General features: G+C 52.1%; 1 protein-coding gene across 2 annotated transcripts in view; it reads left to right on the top strand.

Annotated features, from left to right (window-relative positions):
• Klhl29 (kelch like family member 29) overlaps positions 1 to 24,607 on the top strand; it is a 203,656-nt gene that overhangs the window by 135,228 nt on the left and 43,821 nt on the right. For both annotated transcript variants that reach the window (XM_048804756.1, XM_048804755.1), the window contains exons 3-4: positions 7,353 to 7,494; positions 10,499 to 11,008. In XM_048804756.1, the coding sequence (XP_048660713.1) occupies positions 7,353 to 7,494; positions 10,499 to 11,008 (652 nt within the window). The remainder of the gene's footprint in view (positions 1 to 7,352; positions 7,495 to 10,498; positions 11,009 to 24,607) is intronic.

The raw sequence follows: 24,607 nt of genomic DNA, 5'->3' as shown, positions 1-24,607 counted from the left end.
CAGACACCTGCATTCCTGACACGTCCCCCAGATGCACTTTTGTGCACTCACATTGGATGTGCCTGCGGTGGTGGTGGTGGCCGGATGCTCTACCTGCGTGCTCCTGAAATCAGTGCACTCAGTGACCAGCTGCCACCTCCAGAAAGTCCAGCAGTCAGGTATAAACCCATGGCCCCATCAAAATGTCCCAGACGCCAAAAGATCTCCCAGGCCAGAGTTCCACTATGGGAATGCCATTCCTTTAATATAAGAATTGCCTTGGGGTGGGGTTGTGGCTCAGCAGTAGAGCGCTCGCCTAGCACATATGAGGCCCTGAGCTCAATTCTCAGCACCACATAAAAATAAATAAATAAAATAAAGGTATTGTGTCCAACTACAACTAAAAATAAAATATAAAAAAAATAATAAGATAAGAATTGCCTTTCCAGGCTTCACTTTTGTGTGTGAGCACCCCTGGAAGGCCCCACACTCCACCTGAATATGACTGCATTTACCAAAATCTGGCCTCCACCATTCCCCACATGTGGACCTGGGTACCAGGAGGACCCTAAGTTCTTTGCAGGGGAAGAGACGCTAAAATAAAGGGAAATGTCCACCCTTTGCAGGGGAGGGCCTGCCCACTATGCAAGGCTGGCACTGGCAACCGCTGTGATGTGATTCCCAGGGGCAGCCCAAGGCCTGGAAGGTAGAGGAGCCTGAGCCCTATTCCCTTCTGCCAGGTACAAGCACCTGTTCTTGGTTTCTCAGAAGAGCTGTGGGAATGGTCACCCTCCAGAGTAAGAAGAAAAAGTAAATGACAGCACTCACCATTCACGCTGGGCTGAGGACAGCAGAGCCTCCCCATCCACGTGCTCCTGATTCTGTGGGCCTCTGCCACCAACCTCTGCAGGGCATAGATTCAGAGATTGCTTGACTTCCAGGCTGCTCTCTCACCCAAGTGTGTTTGAGTGGCAGGTCACATGCCTGTGCCTCAGCTGCAAGGAAAGCTACAGAGCAAGTTTTCTGATGGAGGGTGTTTAAAATGTGCCGGGCAATCAGAAAATGAGGCAAAGATTCGCAGCAGGGCCCAGGCCAGATCAGCGTCCCTTATCCCTAGGAGGCTGCTGAATCCAGAGATCCGGAGCAGGAGTGTCGGGTGGGCTGGCCAAAGCTAGGATTGCCCAAGCTGAGTGAATATTGCCGGGAGTCTTGAGACTAAAATGAGGCTGTGGAGCGAGGTCAGGGTGCAGTGAGCTCCGTTCCCCGCTGGTGCTGTTTCTGCTGCAGCCTCAGCTTCCCGGCCTTTCCTCCAAGGCCACTTCACTCCCACCACCCCCTCTGGAGGATGTGCTTACTAGCATTTACGCAATTACAGTCCCTCCAGTACTTACGCTACTCTCACAGAACACAGAGGGACGCAGACAGAACGGCAGAGTGTCTGCCTAGAGCCACACACCAATGACTTCTTGATCTTTTGCTATTTTACAATATACACAATAGACTGCATATGCTACTGTCCCCCTCGCCGGCTTTTTTTCTTTTTTTTTCCTTCTCTGTGACTTTAAACAATAATATTTTCAAATATCTCACAAATTTGTGCATGGAAGCTCAGAGAACTTGTGGTGCTGGTGGTGTTGATGACAGTCACTTGGTAGTGATCACTAATAATTAGTCTGGTCTCCAGGGTCCAAGAGACCAATGCAGAAGCTCTTAAAAGGACAGGCCAGAAGGCTGGGGATGTGGCTCAGGGGTAGAGTACTTGCCTAACAAGTATAAATACCCCAGGTTCAATTCCCAGCACACACCAAAAATGTGTGTGTGTGTGTGTGTGTGTGTGTGTGTGAGACATAGTGGCACATCTGCCTGTCAAGATAGTCACAGGCCTGAATACCCACATTTTTATTTGATTGCTCGGAAGCTCAGTACTATGCTAACGGCTAAGAGCCCCTTGGCCTGCATGTCTGCAATTTTCTTCTGCATAGCTGTAACTCTTCGTTTTCCCTGGTCTCGTCTTCTTTTGCATTTCATCATGATTTTATTGTACCTATTCTTGTCTGTGGTCCCAGTCCCTCTATTATCCAGGTGGGAGTGAGACAGCATGTGGGTCTGTTTCCTGCCATCTCTTTCAGTGTGGTCCTCGTGCATCCTGGTGTAGGAGTCTGATTGTGCTTGCTGTGAATCCCTCCAGGGCAGGACTTTATGACTATCACTGATCCCAAGTGTCTGACAGTGCTTCTGGCCCAGAATAAGAATGGAAATAAACTGAGGCAAGGGCATAGAGGACTCTGGGAGCCCTGATGGGGAGGGGGCTCACAGCTGTGAGGGATGAAGCTAGCAGGGTGACTGTCATGCTCAGTGGCACTCAGCAGGGGCAGCCTCTGCCTACTCTGACACTCACACGGTGTCAGGGCCTCAAAGCCTGCAGGTCCAGTCTGGAAGGCAGGTTGATGGCTGGTAGAGGATCATGAGCACAGGCACCATTGTCCACCCAAGTGACCCCAGAAGTGGAGCCCGGAGCTGGACCCTGTCAGATGTATGTAGGCTGGAAATATACAAGTGACTACAGGACCCTTTGGTGCTGACCTCAGCCCCAGGCTGTCTGCCTTTCTGAATCTTGCTTAGCTTTCATGGCCCAACACCAGCCCATCTCTTCTGGAGGCTTCTCTCTGACCTCCAGGCTCTGTTAATTCACACTTCTCTGATTTCTTGGGAAAACAGTAGAAGATGCTGTGCTTTGTCCCCTCCCCCTCCTCCGCCTTTCAGCATCTCACACCTTTCCCATACCAGGCGCACAGGAGGGGGCCATAGGTTATGGGCATCAGTCAGTGGATTTGGTCAGCTAGGCCTCCAAGCAGCTTCCAGAAACATCCCGGGAAGTAGTGTTAGGGGTCCCAGCACATAGGCCCCACAGTCTGGAAACTTCACGTCCCTAAGGAAGGGAGTCATACTATGTTATGTCTCTGCTCCATGACCTGCGCACTTCCCTCCTTCCAAAGTGAGGAGCATTCACCAAGCAGCAGTGCTGAGCACTGCGATGATCATGGGCACATGGAGTGGAGGGTGAATCAGCAAGGCCTGGAGGGGCCCCAGGAGTCTACATCCCTGTCATCTTTCCAACCTCCCTGATCACCTCGATGCCACTATCCTGTATAGCACTGTGTGCAAACTAGGGAAAAGTGCTCCCTCTGGGTCGACAAATTAGCAAGAGCCCTGTGGGCTGTTGCACACTTGTGGGTGCAGAGTGGGAGCACGTGCCTCCCCGGCCAGAGGTCAGCCCCCACAACCCCCTCTGCCAGCATCTTTGCATGTGGTCCATGTGTAACTGGTTCCCTCAAACTAGTAAAATGCCACCCGTATGTCCTGTGAGACTGCTGCAGGTGGGTGGTCCCCTGCCCCCAAGACCAGCAGATACCTTCAGCCTGTGCCACCGCCTCACAGGGAGCTTCAGCCGTAAAGGACCTGGGTCTTTAGTGTTCATCAGTCGCTGAAAGAAGCAGGATGCTGTCAGCCACCGTGAAAATGTGACCTTTGAAAATTTACAAGAGCTTGGGTTTAAAAAGCTGCTGCGTTAATGATGCATCCCATTAGCATCTCATTAAAGAGAAGCCGAGAGAACTATTCAGGCCTGATGATGGGCAGATAGGGCCACTCTGTGGGACTGGGCAGGGGGAGGGTCTGCCTCTGCTCTGCCAAGCGCCACCAAGTCACAGGAGCAGAAGCCATGCCAGGGATGCGAGGGAAAGGTACAGGGTCTGAGTGGCTTCCCAGGAAGCGAGGTGAGGCCTGCTCAGCCCTACCTTCTTCCCCCTGCCCAGGGCTACCTTGTCCTGGTTGAGTTTTGTGGCTTTTGTGTGGGGGAGCCCTCCTTTGGGGAGGTCTGGCACTCGGGCTGGGGTGGAGCCTGGATCACTTGTCGGGATTCTGAACCATTGGAGAGAACAGGTAACAGGACTTGAGTTCAGAGCTGGAGCCACGACCCATTCTTCATCCCAGAAACCTCCAGAATCTGAGGTCTGGTTGGGTTTACTTTGGGCCTGGAGCCCTTGGCAGGAAGAGGGGCCCTGCCTTGGACAACATGCACCAGTCCATGTATTGCCCACCCAGAAGCCAGGCTCCTCATAGGACATACCCCTGTGCCCAGGCCTTTTCTGGAAGAAGTGGAAGGAATGTTCATTTCATTATTTTAATAAAATTAAATCCCCAAACTGCAAGTTGCTTGCAGTTTCAGATGTTGCTAGCGCAGTGTGGAATGTGAGTAGTCTTATTTATCTTTCCTAAAAGAAAAAAGACTGTTTTTCTTCTCACTGCAGAACTGCTTTCTTGTACATAAGAAATCGCTTGTAGAATGAAGGAACTCTGGATTGTTCAGAGGGGAGTCAGGGGAGAAGAGGGGCTGTGGGGATGGGAAGGATGGCAGAATGAGACAGAGATTATCACCCTATAAACATGTATGATACACTACGGGTGTGACTCTGCACCATGCACAGCCAGAGGAATGAGAAGTTGTGCTCCATTTGTGTATAATGTGCCAAAATTCATTCTACCGCCACCTATAACTAATTAGAACAAATTATATATATATATATATATATATATATGAATAGAAGGGGATCAGGGGGAGGGAGGGGAGGAAAAGGGGAGGTACTGGGGAATGAAATTGATCAAATTATACTGTTCTATTGTATGCACGTATGGATAGATTATAACAAATTTTAAAAAGAGAGAAAAAATAAATATACATATATACACACATATACATTTAAAGAAAGAAACCGCTCATAGTATTCATGAAAGACACGGCCATGCAGGCCCCTTGAAGCCCCTGCGATCTCCTCCCAGCCACTCTAGGCCCACCTCTGCCCCCAAGAGTTCCTGGCCTCTATCCAAGGTGTCACATGTTCCTACCATTTGTGCACCGTAGTTCTCTGCTCCACTGGTGCAGCCGCTTGAGGGCAGAGCTGAGTCTCAGTCACCTAGGTCCCCACTGCCCTGGCCAGTGCGTGACACAGAACCAGAGTCCAGTGCCGAAGGAACAGACCAAGACACAAAATGAGCAAGTGAGCATACTGGCAGGAGTGTTTTGGAACCACAGGCTTGAGTGATGTGTGTCGACGGAAAAGTGCTCAATTTTTCCAGTTCAGAAACTCCCCTGATTTTAAGGCAAACATGGGAGCGCGAAATTTAAGAGGGCAAAACCTGGTGACCCAAACTCGAGAAGACCCCAGCCTCCTCTCCTGGTAGCAATGGCCATTCCTGGGTGAGTTTCCAGCACCCCCACTCCCACCCCAAGTTGCCATGCGAACCTGGCAGGGCAGAAATGGTGGCCGAGGGAGGATTCTAAAAACCTGAGCTGCCTCTTGCCTGGGAGGCCTAAGCAAAGACAGGCTGCAGCACCCCCTTCTGGTAGGCGGGGGTTCTGTATTGTCAGCGAAGGTGAAAGGAGCTGGGGTCTCAGCATTCAAACTGGACCCAAAATAGGGCCCCAGGGTAGGGGGGGCTTCTTCCCCTTCCCATGCCTCTGATTGCAGGAGAAGCAATCTTTGTGCTTCTTAATCCCCAGGACCTCGGAGCCTGGAAATACAGGCTGCAGAGGGAGTAAGCTGGCTTCTCTTGTCAGGGAACACATTGGAAGCTATCTGGAGAATGCTGGGAAAGCCACACTGTTGTTCCCTAATGCTGCTAGAGAGCATGGCTAAATCCCCAGTCCCATCTGACACCCCGGCCCCCAGCTCCCACAGACAGAAACGGGGCAGAGGCCCCTGATGAGGACGCTTGTCCAAGGAATTGTTCTTTCCTCAGGAGAATCTCTTCTCCTTTGTTTCTTGCTCTGTTCACAGAAGCGGAGAATCTGAAATGCAGGCCAGAGATAAAGTGCAGCTTAATGCAATCAGCTCAGCACAGCCTCAGGTCCTACCGGGATGTGGCTCCTTCTCCTCCCAGCAGGCCCTAATGCAGTCACCGTGTGCCATCTGCATTATTCAGCAAAGCCCTAAGAAGTGTGGCCGGCCTCCTGGCTCATAGCCCCTGACCTGGGACACAAGAATCACTCAGTCAGGGGCCCAGAAGGGAGCTGAACCTCCTACCATACATCACTGGGCCTAGTGCCATCAGAAGCCACCACAGGAACTGTAGCCCTCACCTACAGATGTCCCTTGGGGCTTCTTTGCTGTCTGGGACTGTCTCTGGTTGGCAGCCACTTCTGCCCATCATCCCCCTTCATGCTCCACCCCATGACTGGGTGGGCTCTGGTTACCCTCCTGGGAGCCACAGTTGTTCTTCCCAAAGCCACCTCCACAGAGACCCACGGCTCCTCACATTCAAGTACACCATCCTGGCCTCTCCAGCATGTTTTTAGCATTTTTTTTTTTTTTGGTTTATAAATAATGGCCATAGTAGAAAACTTGGTAAATACAGCACAGTCCAGAGACAGAACAGAAGTTACCCATTATCCCTACTCAAGGACAACAAGCCTGCTGACATTTTGGTCATTCCCCTCCTACACATGTTGTTTGACATGGAGACATTCACATAGGAAGGTCATGTGTGTGTCATTTTGTTGCCTGCTTTTCTCATTAAACATTGCAGTATGAACATTTTGTCACCTCATTAAGAATGATTCTTAGTGACTACGAGATTCTTGGTGACTAAGTCATATCCCATTGTGAGGCTCTCACTCAGGGAGGCCAGTGCTACCCTAATTTTGGAATCCATTCCAAGGCTCATTTTCACTTTAAACTATGGCTTTCCATAATAGAGAAGCCAGGGGTCCCACTGTCTGGGGAGGGTCTCAACTGTGCCCCAACAGGCCTCAGCTCCCACCCTCCTCATCCTCCTGGGTGGGATTTGCACCTCAGTGGCTGGTGTCGGGACAGGAAGGGAATGTATAGTGACCCTCACTTTCCACCTGATGGTGGCACTTTGCAGAGTGAGCAGTTGGCCATCGCATTATGAATTCTGAGTAAGTGAACACCTGTCAAAAGGTGAGCACTTGCTGGCTCTAGGGCTGGGCTGGGTACACAGTAGGTGCTCAGCACAGGCCCTGGTAAGTCAATAACAGTTGTGTTGTGGTGGTTTCTCGATGACCGAGGCCTGGGGTTTCCATGGCCCAGAACACGCTCAGCTGTGGTAGCGCAGGTGGAGCAGGTGGCTGCTGTGGGGCTGCGGAGGCCCTGGCCTGGGGCTTCTGGAGCAGTGGCCTCAGCTGCTGCGATTCTACCAAGATAACTGCAATTCCCTGTGGGGCTGGAAAGCAGGACCAGGGCTCTGCCTCTGGCCCCAAGTTCAGTCGACAGCGGGGGGTATGTTCAGGAGAACAGGTCCCAGGCCAGCAACCCAAGCCAGACTGTGCTCACCCTCCTAATCTGTTTCCGCAGGCTCCTGGCATCTCCAAAGCGGACAATCAGTCCCAGGGACTCGCGACCAGCATCCGGTGGGGGCAGACACCCATCAATCAGTCCACACCCTGGGACACTGACGAGCCGCCCTCCAAACAGATGAGGGAGAGCGACAATCCAGGTGTGTACTTTGTCAGCAAGCAGGGACACCTGCCTGCTGGGTGCCCGCCTCTCCCCAATGGGTCCTGCAAGCTCAGGGGGTGGGGTCCCTGGTGGTGTTCTCTCTGCTCTTGGTGTTCTTCTGCTCCTTTCTCTGCTACTCAAGAAAGTATGTGGGAGAGCAAGGGTGTGAGAAACACTACAGAGGTGACTTTGATCAGCTCCAGTTAATTTGATTAGTCATTCCCAAACCTTAGTACTCTGATTCCTCACGCGGCACCTTCCAGGGAGGTCTTGGCATGTCTATGGTAAGTGAGAACTGGGATTGCTCTGCCCCCAGGGACTGGGAGCTCCCCACCTCCTACTGCATCCCAGTCCTCCTTTGGACAGCTGTGACCAGAAAAGATGCCCTCCATTTCACCTCCCACTGCCCCAGAGCTCCCCGTCAGGAGTCACAGAACATCATCCCTCTGTGCAACAGCCCCACGGATCTCTGAAGACCCCTTTCATCCCCACTCCAAGTCTTCTGCAGAGTAAACACACCAAACCCTCTAGCCATGCCCCAGAGCCCGTGGATTCCAGTCCCTTTACCTCTGGGCAATTGCTCCTCTCTGCATCCTCCTTGAACACAAAGAACACAATGAGGACCGCCCACAGGGGCACCTCCTTCCTTCCGTGTCCCCTCCACTCTAGTCATTGCAGCCTTGGATTGCATCTGCTCAACCCACAAGCCACATCACATGCCGTGTCAGCAGCAAAACCCCAAGACTGTCCTGAGGCCACTGCTGTTCACCTCCTCACAATCAGCTTAGGCAGCTGGGTTTGGGGACCCAAGGGCAGGCCCTGTCAATCTCTCCCCATGCAGCTCCTTGGGTCTGTAGGACCCCTGCTTTCCTGGCTGCCCTGTTCCCAGTCCTCATGATATTGTATCCTCTGTAGACCCAGTCATGGTGGATTTCAAGCCATCATTTAAGTCATAAAAAGTGCTGATCAGGACTTGCTGCATGGGACCAGAGACCTAAAGGGAGGAGCATTCACCCTTCATCAGTGAATCCTGCAGGGACTCCCTCTCTGTCTTCACCACAGAGCTGCCTGGGCCTCACCAGCTGGGCTCTGAAGTTCTAAGGCACTTTTCCAGGCAGAAGTGAGCTTCGGCTGACATGCCTGGGCCTTGAGACACCCAGGCTGACTCACTGTGATGCCACCTCCTCTGCTTCAGCTTGGGGACAGTCCCCCTTAGCGATCCATTCTTTAGAATCTTGCCAGCACGACTTCGCCAATGTTTTTTTGGCTTCCAGTTTTCCCCAACCTCTCTCATTATCAAAATCATAAATATTTCCTGCATATTTATGATGTGCCTGGCTCTGTGTGCCGTCTCAATGCTTGCAGCAATCCTAGGATGTTGTATTATCGTGCCTGCTGCCGATGAGCAAAGTGACTCAGGAATGGCTTGTCCCCAGGTCACCTAGCTAGGAAAGGGCGGAGCCAGGGCTAGCCCCTGCTCTGAGTCCCCCAGCCTCACCATGCACCATCACACTGACAGCACCCTCTGGTGTTGGAGAGTCTCCCCACCATCTGGGCGCCTGCCCGGCCTTGCCGTCCTGTTTCTAGGATGGAGTTCCCAGTCCTGCTTTCGACCCTCCAGGACCCCTCCTCTCCTGCCTCAGTCTGCACTGCCATGCCAGAGGCATCAGGGAAACCAAGAGAGCGACTGGGCGACCGAGACCCAGACCTGCTCTCATCCCGTCAGAGGCAACCAGACTGGCCTTCCCTGTCCCTGTGTCCAACAGCTTCACTTGCAAGCCCCAGGGTCACCTCATATCAGCCCTGCTCTGCCTGAGCTGGGCACAGCTGACCTTCCTTTTGTATCACATCTCAAAAGGTGTGTCTGGACCCTTGTGTTCAGCCAGAATTTCCCGAAGAGACAGAGTGGGCTCCTCTTGTTTCCCCAGGGGCCGGCTGTGCCTAGCAGAGACCCTCCTGAGAGCACCTTGCCCTGCTCCAAGCTCTGGTGTCCTCCCCTCAAGGCCCAGCACACACTGTCCCCACCATGTCGCTTTCTCCCCACCTCCCTCCCCCAGGGGTTCTCCAGAAATGGGGGAAGAAGCACCAACATTTATAGAACATTTACCACGTGCCAGACACTCAGCTGGTTTTATTTTTTTAATACATTTTCCTCATTCAGTCCTTCCCGTAGCTCTAGAAGGTAGGCGTTGCCAGTTTGCTTTAACCGAGAAGGACGAAGCTCAGAGAATAAAAGCAACCTGCTGGGTGGGTTGGCTGGTCAGTGGTAGAGCCGAGATTGGAACTCGGGTCTCTTTGAAGGCCTCTGCTTTCTTCCTCTCTGCTCGGTCGCTTGCTGTTCACCTCTCCCAAGCAGATCTTCTTCCTTCTCTGAGCACCACAGCCATTAGTGCATATCCCCATTTTAGTTAGCGCTTTTGTTGCTGTGACCAAAAGACTTGACCAGAACAACACAGAGGAAGAAAAATTTACTTTGGCTCACAGTTTCCAAGGGTCAGTCCATGGTCAGTTGAGTCCGTGGCTCTGGGCCCAAGATGAGGCAGAACATCATGATGGAAGGATGTGGCCAAGGCAAGCAGCTCAGGACATGAACCAGGAAGCAGAGAGATCTCTTCACCAGGGGCAAAATATAAATCCCAAAGGCACATGCCCAGTGACCCACCTCCTCCAGCCATACCCTACCTGCCTACGGTTACCACCCAGTTAATCCCTATCAGTGAATTAATCCACTGATGATGTTAAAGCTGTCTAATCATCTCACCTCTGAACCTTCTTGCATTGTCTCATACATGAGCTTTTGGGAGCACCTCCTATCCAAACCATGACCCCCCTGAAAGCACAGGGCCTGGACCGTAATCACAGATTCTTAGCTTGTGAGTTTCTGGACCCAGGTATCTCATCCACTGCTGTGGCCCCAGCCCCCAGCTCAGGGCCTGAGGCAGTCGGTGTTTGTTGAGTGAATGTGTCACCAGCAGATAACATTTCTTTTATCTCCCTTGCAGGCACGGGGCCATGGGTGACCACGGTGGCCGCCGGGAGCCAGCCTGCCCTGATCGCACACTCCTATGGAGTGGCCCAGCCTCCCACCTTCAGCCCAGCTGTGAACGTCCAGGCCCCCGTCATCGGGGTGACCCCCTCACTGCCTCCCCACGTGGGGCCCCAGCTCCCGCTGATGGCGGGCCACTACTCGCTCCCACAGCCACCCTCCCAGCCGCTGAGCAGCGTGGTGGTGAACATGCCTGCCCAGGCCCTCTATGCCAGCCCTCAGCCCCTGGCAGTGCCTACACTGCCTGGTGTGGGGCAGGTGGCCCGTCCAGGACCCTCCGCTGTGGGCAACGGCCATATGGCAGGGCCGCTGCTGCCTCCGCCGCCGGCCCAGCCGTCCGCTACTCTCCCCAACAGTGCCCCTGCCACCAACGGGCCCCCCACAACCGACTCGGCCCACGGGCTGCAGATGCTGCGGACCATTGGCGTGGGGAAATATGAGTTCACCGACCCGGGGCACCCCAAAGGTAAGTCCTTCCGCCCACATACCTCCCTGTGTGCCTGTGTCTGTAGCTCCCTGCCTGGTCACCCCAACATAGCCAGGACAGGAGCGTTGTGGCAGCTTCTTCACTGGCCTCCCCCAAGCTGGAGGCCGCAGTGGGGCCTCCCCCTGCCCAGGAGGGCCAGGCCTCAGACAGAGGAGGCCAGATGAAGGGCAAGTGTGGAGGGCAGGAAGGAAGGGGGGCATTGCATGGGCAAATGAGGAAAACAGGAGGAGGAAGGAAGGGAGAGCCTGCAGAGTCCAGAGCCCTGGGCCACTCTCCCCTCTGACCCCAGGGCCAGGCCAAGATGCAGGAATCATGAGCAGGAATCGTGGCTCCTCTTGAGGCCCATGGAACAGACATTCAGAACACAGACTCTCTGTGACCCTCCAGGGCACGCTCCCTCCACACAGTCCCCAGATGACAGCACCCAAGACATTTAGACAGGCCAGGCGCCACCCCAGACCACCCAAGCCACTTGAATTTGGGGGTTCAAGGACCTGTGGGTGGCTCTGTGAGACCCTGGGAAAGAGCAGCTCCTGTTGGCCTTCAGTGAACCCTCTTCCCACAAGCCCAGGGGAGTTTACCCCTAGGGAGCTCGGAGGTAGATCCTTGGGAAGGGAGCACACCGGCATCACGGTCCTCAGTGCAAGCCCCAGCCGCAGGGTCAGAGAACCCGGCATCAGAAGTAGGCCTCGCTCTTGCTGCCTGTGGAGGGTTCCATCCAGGCTGAATGTGTGGGAGGACGGGAGGACCAGGGGCCAGAGGGATGCTTTCAGGGTTCATCGGCCCTGGATTTGTACCCCAGAGAGGCCAGGTCCTCGCTCTTGCTCAAGGCAGAGGGGAAGCTGTCAGCCCTCAGCCAGGTACACACACTCTGGGGGCAGGAGGAGGCAGGAGAGTGCACAGTGGGCCGCCTGCCCAACTGGGGCAACCATGCTGCCTGAGAAAAGGCCACGTGGTCCTGGACGTGGTCCTGTCCCTGTCTGGACACAGCATCTCTGTCTGCCTCCTATTAGAGAGCACATCTTGGGGGCCCTGCCTCTCAGCAGAGCAACCGATCCAGTTAGCCACTCTCCTTCACCCGCTCTCCCAGAGAAGAGCCATTTTCAGGTATTGTCAGGTGTCCCCACCACAAAGCCACGTCTAGATCTCTGTTGGGTTTCACTCCCAAGCTGATTGAACCTTGACTGCCTTTGTTTCGGAAACCAGCACTAGTTTTAAATGACAAAATTATGGAAAATTACATCTAAATTCTGGTAAACTTGCTTTGTTTAAGATCTTAAAAAAAAAAACACTAAATCAATTTTTTGTTTGAATTGTTTTGGTTAAAATCCCTCTCCCTTTAAAAAGAATCCCCTCTCCCCGCCCCCACCAAAAAAATAAAAGCAGCTCTCAGTTCCTAAGCCACCAAGTCTGACACACTGAGTCATGGGAGTCCTGGCTGTCCCCAAGGCTGTGCCCAAGTCACCGGGTGGCTCTCCCCACACTGCATGGGAGGCCTCCCAAGGTTGGCAAAGGATCTTGCTGGCTCGCTATGTTCCAGGCACGCACTTAGGAATGGAGTTGTTCTATGTAATTGGTAACTGGCCCAGATGGCAATAGAGTCCCCCATTGGGGCTCAGCCCTGAGCTGCCATCCGCCTCACCAAAGCTGCTGGGCACAGGTTTATGTGAACGTCCCCGTCTGGCCATGTGAGATGGGGAAGACACCAGCGGTGGGGACAGGGCTGGGCTGGGCTGCTGGTGCTGGGGCCCACTGGGTCAGCAAACCCTTGCAGAGGTGCTCAGTGGCAACTGTGCAGGGCCTGAGAGTGTGGCCTGTCCCCTGCGGTCCCAAGCCTTACAAACGGCAGAGAAGAAGAAAGAGGGGCAGAGTGAGTCTGAGTGAGGGTGGGAAGGAAGGGGGCCCAGAAAGTGGCCACGGCCCCACCTTCTGGTCACAATCCTCCAGCTCCGGCCAGTGAGAATGAGTGACCCATCCATGGCACTGATTTTCATAGGTTGCCAATAAGCCGGCTGTTTAGCCCTCCAGGGCCGACAGATCCCCTCACTCTGCAGGAGGTAGGACCAGGAAGCCCGCGCACTGGACAACCTCAAAACTCGAGCCTCAGTGGGCTTTTTTTTTTTTTAAGTAATTTCTCCTTTCATTTCGAATCTTAAAAGCCTTTATTGCTGAAGGTATAATTTGTCTGTCAGATCTAATGTCAAACAACTCCATATTTTTTAAAATAAGAAGCCCAAATTTTGAAACCAAATCTTTGAAACTTGCCATGGGAGAGTCAGAATCCTGACAGGACCACGTGGGTTTGGATTTGGGTCACTTTTAATTTTGCCCCTAGGGATTTTACATCTCTGAAACCCAATTGATTTCACACTCCTAAATGACAGACAGCTGGCTCCAGGCGGGAACAGGAGGCGCTGCGTGATGGCATCAACACAAGTTAGAATTCCACTTTAAAAAAAAAAAAAAAGAATTCTCCCTTTCTCCGGTTCTTCATTTGAAACCTTGCCCAGCATTATAATAAGATCCACCGTAGAACGCCTCTCGATCTAGCTCATTACAGCCCTGCGATTTCTGCCTACCATTGTTTGACGTGACAACCTGGCCTCTCACGGGGTTGAGTAATTATGGAGAGATCCCCCTCCATGAAGAACAGGTCCTGCCAGCCAGAGGGATGGGCCACTGGTATTTTTAGACTTCATTAGTGCCTTGATTTAAAATTTCACATTTTGTTTCTTGTAATTATCTTTCAATCGACTGAGCGAAAATTTCAGTCAGGGCTCTATTAGTCTGCTTTCCCAAAAAGGGCGTTGGGACTTTAATTTAAAACTTAACCAATTGAAAAATAAAGGTGGTGTGCAAATGCTTTTTGATTTGCAATAGGTCAGGCGATTGTCTCTCAGCTGTGACTGGAGAAGTTGGCTTGCGCGCCGTTCACTTTAATGAGTGTTATTTAAATGCATTGAGCACATATAGATTTTCTTAAGAAACTTACAAGATAAATCTTTCTCTAAGAACAATTTGGGGGTGGGAGCAAGCTGTGGGACTTTTTTTTTTAGATGACATATTGAAAGCTAATTAAAAATAGATTTCATGTGTGCAAAGTGATAAGGGAGGAAAACAGAATTAGTTTGGTTTGAATCTATTATGAAATACCTGAGATGTCGGTCTAGTTGGATTCAGACCCCAGAGCTAATCCTTGGGGAGAGATGGGGACACACTCAGGCCTCCCAGTGGAACCTGAGATCTGATGTCACTGCTCCTGGGGACCCGCGAACCCAAAAGAGTCCCTGGGAACTCACAGCAAGGGTGGAAGCCAGGCATGTGGTGATTTCTGACCCTTGCCTTCTTCCATGAAGGATTGTTGGTGGCTTAGAGGGAGCTGGAGACCTCTGAAAGCCCAGACCCTGGGCCCAGAGGTGAGGGCAGAAAGGCTGGTGCGCTTTACCTGCATGTCTGGGGAGAGGGGCTGGGCTGCACCTGTTCTCATTTGCTTCAGCACCAAAAAACTGAGTCCAAGTTGACCCAAGTGGGAGACATGTCTCTTCTGACTAAAGATTTTGCAGGCCTGGGGCCTGAAGATAAGGGCCGTGAAGATCCATTTTCAGGACTTCGCCTCCCTGCCCAGGGGCTGGGGAGCCGTAAGTCCTTCTTGTGGTTGCAGTTTCTGCTTTCCTGTTCCTGTCCCTGGACCTCCGCCCCACAGAGCTCTGTCCATCCCCAGTCCTGCTTGCATGGCGCTGCCCCTGATTCCACAAGTGGCCAAGACAGGACCTTGTTTAAAAAAAAAAATACTTTTGAGGCATAAGGAATAGTTGGATGAATGGGGAAGTCCTGACCTCTATGAGCTTCCCTTTCCTCATCTTTAAAATGGGGGTGACAAACCACCCTCCTCGGGCCTCTGGAGGATTAAACAAAATTGTGGACCCGGCCATGCAAAGCACTGAGCTTGCTCATGCCAAAAAATAGCTGCCACCGCTGCTGCTGACACTGGCCCTGGGTCTGGAAGGTCAGCAAAGAGGGCAGCTGATGTGGAGTGGGGAAGGCAGGGCCCTCCCCAGTGCAGCGTTCCCAGGCTGGCAGCCCCGACGAAGCCACTGAACAGGAGAGAGGTGTGTCACCTCTCCGGCAGGTGAATTCTGGACTGCTCTTCCCAGGCATGGAGGCCAACACAGACCTCGTCTCTCCTTGCCCATCCTCTGACCTGTCCAGAGCACACAGCTTTGGGAAGAAGCTGACTGCACCATCAAGCTGTTTGCCCCCACATGTGAGGCCACACTGAAATCGCCCTCCCACAGACCTGTCTTTCTGTGCCTGTGTCCTAGAAGTGCCATCATGAATCTATCCAGGATTCAGAATCAAAGTCACTGAACAGCCTTTAACTGGTCCACGGTGTATCCCTTCAGCCCAGGCTCCAAGGTGCAGCCAGAGTGGTCTTTTATAAATGCAGGCTTGGTCCTACCATGTCCCCATAGAACGTCTCCATCAGTCCCCACCGCTTTGTTCCCCAGTGCCCACCCTTGCAGTGGAGCTGCGGCACCCAGCTCCCACCTGCCTCCCACCTCATCGTCTGCTGTTCTATGCACAGGCTGCCCAGTAGCCGCACCAAGCCATGGGTTCTCTCCATCTTTACCCATGTTCTGTGCCTTGAATAGTGGCACCCCTCAGACGGCTTGCCCATTGCTCTGCCCTCCCCGATTATACTGTGAAGCCCCGGATGGTTCAGGCAAGGACTTCATACAATTCCCACTTCACCCCAATGCCAACCCAGCGCCAGGCTAGGTGCACAGGGAGGGTGTGTTGGGTGAGGCTGCAAAGCACTGGGCTAGGAATTGGTGGTGCGGCACCCCAGAGGCCCAGGCATTCAGGTTTGCCAAGTGCAGTCCCCGTGCCCGTCCACCTCCCTAGGAACAGAAGTCCACCAGAGCACATCGGATCTGGAATTCTGCCTCTGTTTCCTCACCTATAAAAGGGAGATAATGATTAGAATCTGATTTTTACCGTCATGAGGATCGAGTTATTTTGTATAAACCTCTTAGAATAGTTCTTAGAGTGAGATGATCACTATAAAGTTGTTCACTGTTAGTTCTACCACCAGTATGAAGGTCATCCTTCAGTGCCCGTGGTCTTTTAGGGGCCCAGGTTAATGTGACAAATCATAGACCAATTTGCCTTCCAGAGTCTTAGGAGAGTACCTTATGATATTTAAAGAACCTAGTTCCCAGGGGTCCACTCTGAACAGAAGAAAATCCCCCTCTCCAATTGTAATGTCCTCCACTATCACCATAACAACTGAAAGGAACCAGCCTGCTGCCCGAGCCATCCTCATAATTCCACAGCTGTACATCTACCCTGTGAGCTTCAACTTGATATTAGAGCACAAGGACACACAACAGGTGGGTCTTCCTCCATGGCAGCATCAACATATAAGGTGATTGGAATTCTCTGATTTCTACAGACCAACCTACCAAGGCAGGGTGAGCTGGTCAGGAGCATGTAGCTGGCAGCATAGAAGGTGGTCAGGAGCCCAGAGTCGGCAACTGTCTCCTTGGATAGAACTCAAGTTCCGCTGCCCACCAACCCAACAAACTCGTGCCAGAAATTTGGTGTCTCTAAGTTTCCACTTCTATAACTTAGGGCCATTCCACGGACCTGCTGTGAGTAATAGATAATTTACGTCGTCTTAACACACTGCCTGGCACACAGTAGGCTCACTATAATGTTACCTGTCATTATTGCTACGGCTACTGTAAATCCTAAAGAATGCTAGGGAATAAAGATGGTCCAGAGAGCACAGGGCTCAGGATCTCCCCGGGAGCCCAGCCCACTATCGCCCTAACTCTCCCTCCCAGCCCCACACCAGCCGGCGCACCCTCCCAGGGGTAGGCATGTCCGAGCCTGGGCACTGCAAATGCCCATGGAGTGTCTCCTCCTCACCTGCCCAGCCCTGCTCAGGAGCCCTCCCCACTTCCATCGCTCTGTCCTCAGGGTTTTGTTCCTCATTAATTGGAGAGTTGTCCAGGGCTTAACGGTTAGGTTAACAGATCATTTAACTGTGAGCGAACCAGAAAAGCAGCAAGATGCGGTGCAGGCAGCCAGACCACCCAGAGACAGGTCATCCTAGGAGCAGGAGGCAACCCCAGCCACCCTACTTGGTGGCGCCCAGGCCGAGCGAGGTGCCTGAGCCTCTTCTCACAGTGCTGCAGGCGCACACAGCTCGCAGCCTCGAACCGCTGCTGAGCATCCTTGAGGTTACAGATCCTGCTCTGGCCCCCCTGTCTAGTTTTCTTTCCTTTCTTTTGGTACCACAGATTGAACCCAGGGACATTTAACCACTGAGCCACATCCCCACCCCTATTTTATGTTTTTATTTTGAGACAGGGTCCACTAAGTTGCTTAGGCCTCATTAAATTACTAAGGCTGGCTTTGAACTTGTGATCCTCCTGTCTCAGCCTCCAGAGCCACTGGGATGACAGGCATGTGCCAATGCACTTGGCTATGAAAGGGATCTTCAAACAGGAGCAAGGGGAGGACATGTCCAGGTATTAACCCATGGTAGGACCTGCTACCCTGGTCCCAAGCTCTGCCATCTCTAACCAGAAATGACAGTCTAGGTTCATGGTCATTGGCACTCAGAGGCCACAAAAGAGCTTGAGTCCTGTCACCTCCCTCCCTGCTGCACCACCAAGTATTTATTGAGCAACTAATGTATGTAGTCTGAGGCACCTACTGTGTGCAGAGCCCACACGTGGCTTCTCCCATGAGTCAGGCCAAAGGGACAGCCAGCGTTCCAGCTGAGTGCCCCACAGGGGTCATGGGTCCTCCTGGGCAGGAGTCCCTGAGGCAGTGCCCAGTGTTCCAGACATTTGCCAGGCCCTGGGAGAGAGGAAGGAGTCGGCCCTGGAGGAGCCTGCACTCCACTGGGGAGACGAGAAGGTCCGAGTGATTGGAACTATAGGGACTGGAGAAGATCAAGAGCATGTGGACGGGGCCTCTGAAGGCAGCCCCGGTGACGCAGGAGGCGAGGGGAAGGAGGTGGATCTACAAAGGCCGGGTCTTAGGGAAGAAAGCTCCAGCGAAGCAGCAGAGACCCTGGACTTTTTCAGTAGATTGGTCTATCGTGGAGTCACACACACACTGTACTCAGACGGCCCACAGGCCTGTCCTGATTTCAGACAGGGTCAGCTAGCGATTTTAGCCCGTGACTTCAAGTCCCTGTCTCCGAGAGCTTGGCAAAACCCAGGAGCTGGCCTGGGCTGCAGGGCTGCCTCCTTTGCCTCCCGTCAGTGGGTAGTGACCCGGGGGCAAGAGTCCATCTGTCTCCAAGGCCATCCTGGTCTTGCAGGGTGAAGACCTTCTTGATCATCAGGGGCTTTGCCTGGGTAGGAGACACCTGGTGGCCATTGACCCCTGACAGGGAAATCGGGGCATATCCAGGGCCCAGAAATTTTTTGTACACCTTTCTCTCTCTTTCTGTGACTGTTTTATGATGAGTTTCCAGCTGCCTGCCTAACTACTGTCCAATCAGCCAGCGTCCGTCCCCCGTGAGGGGAAGGCAGGCTCAGCAGGCTGCCCCGAGTTCTCAGCACATTGGGGGGGGGGGGGTCGGCGGGGGGAGGTAAATTCTAAGGGCAGGATCCCCGGGGAAGGGTGTGGCCTACCTGCTCCCTGTCCCTGCATGATGGGGACCGGGAAGACCATGGTACCCCAAACCATGAAGCAAAAGTGAAGAAAGCAAGGCACAAAAGGCACAAAACCCAGTTTAATGAGAAACAATTTGGTTGAAATTACATTTCATTCAGGAGGACACTCACTATTCTAGAAATGTAAAAGCTAAAAATAATGCAAGAGTGATATTTTAGGAACATAAGACATAATATAAATTGCTTGAAGAATAAATGGCCAAAAACTTGTCATCTATTGAAATAGTTGTCATTGACTGCTTCCTTAGCGTAACTCTCTTTAAAAAAAAAGAAATATGTATTTTATGCACATGCACGCACCCATGCACGTGCACACATGCACACACACATTATATCACACACACCCCTCCCTACCTTAGAGGGAAGCCCATGTGTTTCAGTACATCACTATGCAAAAATGTTCTTTCCGTTTTTATTTATTTACTTATTTATTTTTAGTACTGGGGATTGAACCCAGGGGCACTCTACCACTGAGCCACATCCCCGGCTAAGTTTTTTTTTTATTTTCAGTCAGGGTCTCACTAAGTTGCTTAGGGCCTTACTAAATTGCTGAGGCTGCCTCAAACTTGCAATCCTCTTGCCTCAGCCTCCCAAGGCTCTGGGATTACAGGCGTGCATCACCGTACTCCGCTTACTTTCTAAATCTCCCAACAGTTTGGAGATGACCAAGCGCAGCCCTGTGAACTGTCTGGTTTTGCCCAATGGTCTCTGCCTGCCTTGACCTCCCCTCTTCCAAAAGAAGTCTCAGCTGTCATTGCCCAGTACCTCAGACCTGGGTCTACACACAAGGCAAGCAGATTATATTTCACCAACTTCTATAAAGTCAATGTTGGGACTGTATACTAGTCTGCTGGGGCGGCTGCCACCACGAGATGCCATAGACTGGGCCAGGTAAACTACAGAAATATATTTGCTCAGGAGGTTGGGGGACCAAGATCAAGACAAAGGCAAGGTTGGCTTCTCCTGAGGACCGTCTCCTTGGCTTTTCTCAGTATCTTCTCATGGCCCTTCCTCTGTGTGGGTGCATCCCTGAGGTCTCTTCCTTCTCCTGTAAGGACAGCAGTCCTGTGATCAGGACCCATCCTATGACCCCCTCAGTTACCTCGGTAAAGGCCAGCTCCAAATACAACCACACTGGAGGTCGGGGCATCAGCATATGAATTTGAGGAGACACGATTCATAAGTCCATCCCATTGGCAGTGTCCCTTGACCCCCGCACAGGGACTGTGTACTTACAGTGTATGACTTTTCCCTGTGGATAGTGTCAATGGTTCACGGTCATTTGAACCTTCTCATTAATGTACCCTTACTAATGTCACCATGGTTTACCTGCAAACTGCTCACTCTGCTCCCTGTTCACCACGCATCATTAGAATCATTTATATGTGAAGTTCATTCGTACTCCCCATCTCCTTTTGTGGTGCTGGGTATGAATCCAGGGCCTCCTGTGTGCCAGGTGAGGGCTCTCCCACTGCGCTGTACCCCCGCCCTGGACCTTCATGGTGAGAGGGCTCTCAGAAGTCAACTAGGAGAAGCAGGAATCTGCCCTCATTGTTGGGGACACAGCAAGAGCCACCAATTGCCAGACAGTCTGTCCTGTTAAATGGTCCAGAGCTATCCTCCTGTAACTTCCATGGGGCTGCCTCTGGGGCCCTCCAGAGCAAAACTGGCCCCTGTTTTACATGACAGCACTTGAGACTCTTGAAGAGGGCAGCATTTCCTTTTCTGCAGACCAAACATCTCTCAGCTGCTCACTCTGGAAAGTCCCCTTCACCATGTGGGTATTCTCCCTGGTCATGTTCCTGCTTGTCAAGTACCTACTAAAGGGATACCAGGTGACAGGATGGGTGGCCCAGGGAAAAGCAACTGTCGCTTTCTTGGACCTGAGCACTGCAGATATTCTAACTTTCCTACAGTGGTTGTGGATTATCTGTTTGAAACACACACTCATCTACACACAGGCACACGCAGACCCTCAGGCTTCAAAGTGAAGAAAAGCAAAAAAAAAAAAAAAAAAACTCTCAGGACTCCTACTGTCCACTGAGCTGGTTTTTGGGGATCCCCCTCTCAGAACTGAGATTATTGGGCATTCCTTTTTATACAGCACCATCTTAGATCATTCCAATGCCTTTGGCCAAGTTAACTGTTCCACTGAGATGGCTGTTTTTGGTTGTTGAGGGTTTTTTTGTTGTCTATTTTTATTAGTTTGTTTGTAGCACTAGGGATTGAACCCAGGAGCACTCTACCACTGAGCCATATCCTCAGCCTTTTTTATTTTTCTTTTGAGACAGAGTCTCCCTAAGTTTCCCAGGTTGGCCTTGAACTTGAAGTACTCCTTCATCAGCTTCCAAATAACTGGGATGATAGGCCATTGTGCCCAGCATCTCCACCAAGTTATTTTTTTAAGTTGTTTGCTTTTGAAGTCTGGGAGTTAGGAATATCTCGGCCCGACCTACCCGGCCCCATGCCCCTGCCGTGCTCTCTGAAGCAGCTCCCCACCTGCCTCTCTGGGAATGGGAACTGACTCCCAGGCAGCAACCCATCCCTCCAGCCCCTCCACCCTCCCACCACACAGGGAATGTCAGAAGAGGATGTTACCTAAAAGGTCATTTAGCAAAAGCTCAGAGGTTCAGAGGCATCACTAAAATATCACATCCCCCCAAAACTGTCACTAGAAATTCCCCATGAAACCACCCTCAATCCCCAGGTGCCCTGAGTAATTACTTCATCTGCTGCTAGGAATTTTCCATCCTAGAAGCCTTCCGTCCTTCGAGAGACAAGGACTACACAGAGACAATCCCAGTGTCTATATGACTGGGCTGGGCCCATTCAAGTGCCTCTGCACCCCATGCAGTGTGCCACCAGGCCACTGGGGTCAGAGAAGCCCACCCCTCACCACCACCAGGAGCCCTCTGTGCTCAGGAGCAGCTCCATAATAAATGGCTGCATGGAAGGAAGAGTGCAGACAAGCCACACACATTCACAGAGGAGCCAAGTCCTTCTTGGTGTCACATGGGCAGGACCAGCAATGGCCCAGAGCACGATTTGACTAGGAGACATTGTCCCCAAAGGAGAGAGAAAGATGACAAGGGCAAACTCTAACTGGATGATGCCCCCTCGTCCCATTACTTCCCATAGCCAGGGATTTCTCTGGGAAGGCCTGCTTAGTGAACTGTCCTGAGCTGTCCTGCCCCCTAGGTCCCTACAAATAATGGCTGAGTAGCCATCGATGCTTGTTCGTTAGAGTCCAGAGCCTTCCAAGAGCCAAGCCCTATGGTGCCGCAGTCTGGCTGGGCACAATCAGAAGCCACTTGTCAAAAGAAACTAACTTTATTTTTAGAACCACACACGCCAAACAAAACAGCCTCTCAGGAAAAATCCTCAGAGCCTCAACTGCCACCACCGGCTTTCCACAAGCCTCTCTCTCCCACACAAGCTTCTCTCCACCTCCCACAATCCTCCTGCTCTTGAGGCCCATTGGCTGGGTCACGTGGGCGGAGCCAAAAAAGTCCCCCAATGAGCAGCTCCGTGGTCTGAAAGGGCAGGGAAACAGCCCAATGAGCATCACCGCAGAGGAGCCAATCAGCTAGATGTTGCTGGGGCCGCTGTGAGCCAATCATCAGCTGGCAGCTGGAAGTTTGCTAGGGCCCCTTCAGCTGTGGCTCTCAACACTATGGCCCAGTAAGCATGCATCCCTTGCTCTCCATTCAAACCTGACAGAACCTGTTGCCAAGGGCATCAGAGGCACCTAAGTTTGGGGGGGTGCCTTGTGATAATTCAGAAAGCTCCCGATTCTTCTGGCCACGGAAATAGGCAGGTTTCAGAAATTCTGATTCATGCGGAAATAATTCCTATATTTTCCATCTTTCTTGTACATGGAGATATTCATTACCATCAGGATTCCCAATTTAATGCCACTGGGGTCCCAGAAAGCAGAGAAGGAGACATGTGGCCTCAACCTGGGTCTTTGTAGTAATGATACCACCCACGAATATGAAGTTGACCCTGGTGAGAGGCATCCGGCTGTTGGTCAGGGATGGCTGATTCAGGGAAGATGGCAGACAGAGCCAGAAGATGCAGCCTTGCCTTCCAGGACACAAGAGGTGGGGAGTGGGTGTCTCGTAGGTACCTGCCACTTTGGATTCAATATCTATTTATTCTGCATTTATGTATTCCTGGGAAGCTGCCCTGCCAGGCAGAGTCATTGGGTGGAAATGCACTTGCCCAGATACAAGTGGTAAAATGAGAGTCAGTCTCAAAACTACCTGCCTCAAATGTCCATACCCTTTTCTACCACGTCACCCCTTGACGCTTCCTGTTATGGTCTGTATTGTCACTAGGCATGTTGGGCTAAGAATGGGCAAGTCCCAAAGTGGCTGTTTTATGTCTCCTAGACGCGTGTGTCTGATAGTTCTCAATATAAGTAGGTGATTCTTGGGTTCTTACCTCATCTCCAAAAGTGTTATGGGATGGATGGATGAATGGATGGATAGACAGGTGGATGGAAGGAAGAAAGGAAGGAAGGAAGGAAGGAAGGAAGGAAGGAAGGAAGGAAGGAAGGAAGGAATTCCCAAAGTAAACCTGCAGGGGCACTGGGCCCTCTGAGGAGGTTGCAGGCAGAGCAGCGGCCACTACAGAAGCTGCTGGAGCTTGGGAGGCAGGCAGCCTGGGGATTCTTTCCTGTTGCTACACCTCCCACGCCTTCTTCAAAGTATTGCCAATGCAATAAAGTTAATGGAGCCAGTCATCCTATGAAGAAGCCAATTCCGAGCAAAGATGATACATCTTTGAAGTTAATGAGGTCTATTAATTGAGCTTATGCCCTTTTAAATGAATGAAATTCTTGAAATCTACCCAACAGCCGCACATCCATTTAGGAATAGTTATTGACGCCTCATGTCTCTGTCACCAGTGGATGAGGAGCCACCAGCGTGGAGCTACAGAAATTGGCTTCTTGCCAACATGTAGAACAGCCTTCAGCTCCTGGGAAGCTCACCAGATGTCACGTCTGGCCAGCCATTCTTGTCCTTAGTGAGAACAGGCCTTAGTCCTCGAATTAGTCAGTAGAGCCAGGAACTGGATGACCCCGTGATAAATAACTTGGGGAGAAAGGGATCCGACTGATTCAGGAATCTTTTGAGGAACATCCACCTGAGCCCTCAGCCTCCAGATAGAGGGCTCAGGATTAGCCGGAGAGTACAGCACTTCCGAAGTGGCCACTTCACACTAGGGTGGGTGGTGCCTGGGCTCAGGAAATGAGCTGCCATGGTTTCCAGGAAGCGTGCCGACTTCGAGACACAAGGCCTTCTGCAGTCTGCCCAGGAGCTCTCACGACGTGGCCCCTGGGCCCTCTGCACACACACCCAGGCTCTGCCCAATTTCTGTCTCCTGCCCAGCTCACAGGGCTCACGGTTGCCTTAGAGCACAAAGTGGCACTTGTTGTGCCCACAGAACATCTGCTGAAGACAAACTTGTGTTTATAGCTCTTCATTTCAAAAGACTGGCCGCGTTATAAAAAGAAAGGGACCATCTGTCCCTCTTCTGGACCCCAGCGCCTCTTGGAAGAGATTTCTGTGCAAGAAGGTAGTGAGAAGTCAGCGTCTACTTCAGGGAACTATTTTGGGGCCGGAAAGAATAGTGCCTTCCCGCAGAGGGAACAGGGCCCACGGATGGAGGACAGCTCTGAGGAGGACCTGCCATGGCAGACGCTGACAAGGAGGAGGCCAGCTGTGGTCCAACGGAGCTGCCCAGATGTTCATCAGTGCAGAGATCCTGAAAGAGAGGACAGTGGGATGCGAAGTCTCCAAGGAAGGGCCAGGAGGTAGCACATCCCCGGGGTGATGTGAGCGGTGTCCTGGGCAGTCTGCTACTGCACACA

Source organism: Marmota marmota, unplaced genomic scaffold, assembly GCF_001458135.2.
Source record: "Marmota marmota marmota unplaced genomic scaffold, marMar, whole genome shotgun sequence".
NCBI lineage: Eukaryota > Metazoa > Chordata > Mammalia > Rodentia > Sciuridae > Marmota > Marmota marmota.
The sequence above is the reverse complement of the archived record's forward strand: the minus strand, read 5'-3'. Positions and strand labels throughout refer to the sequence as shown.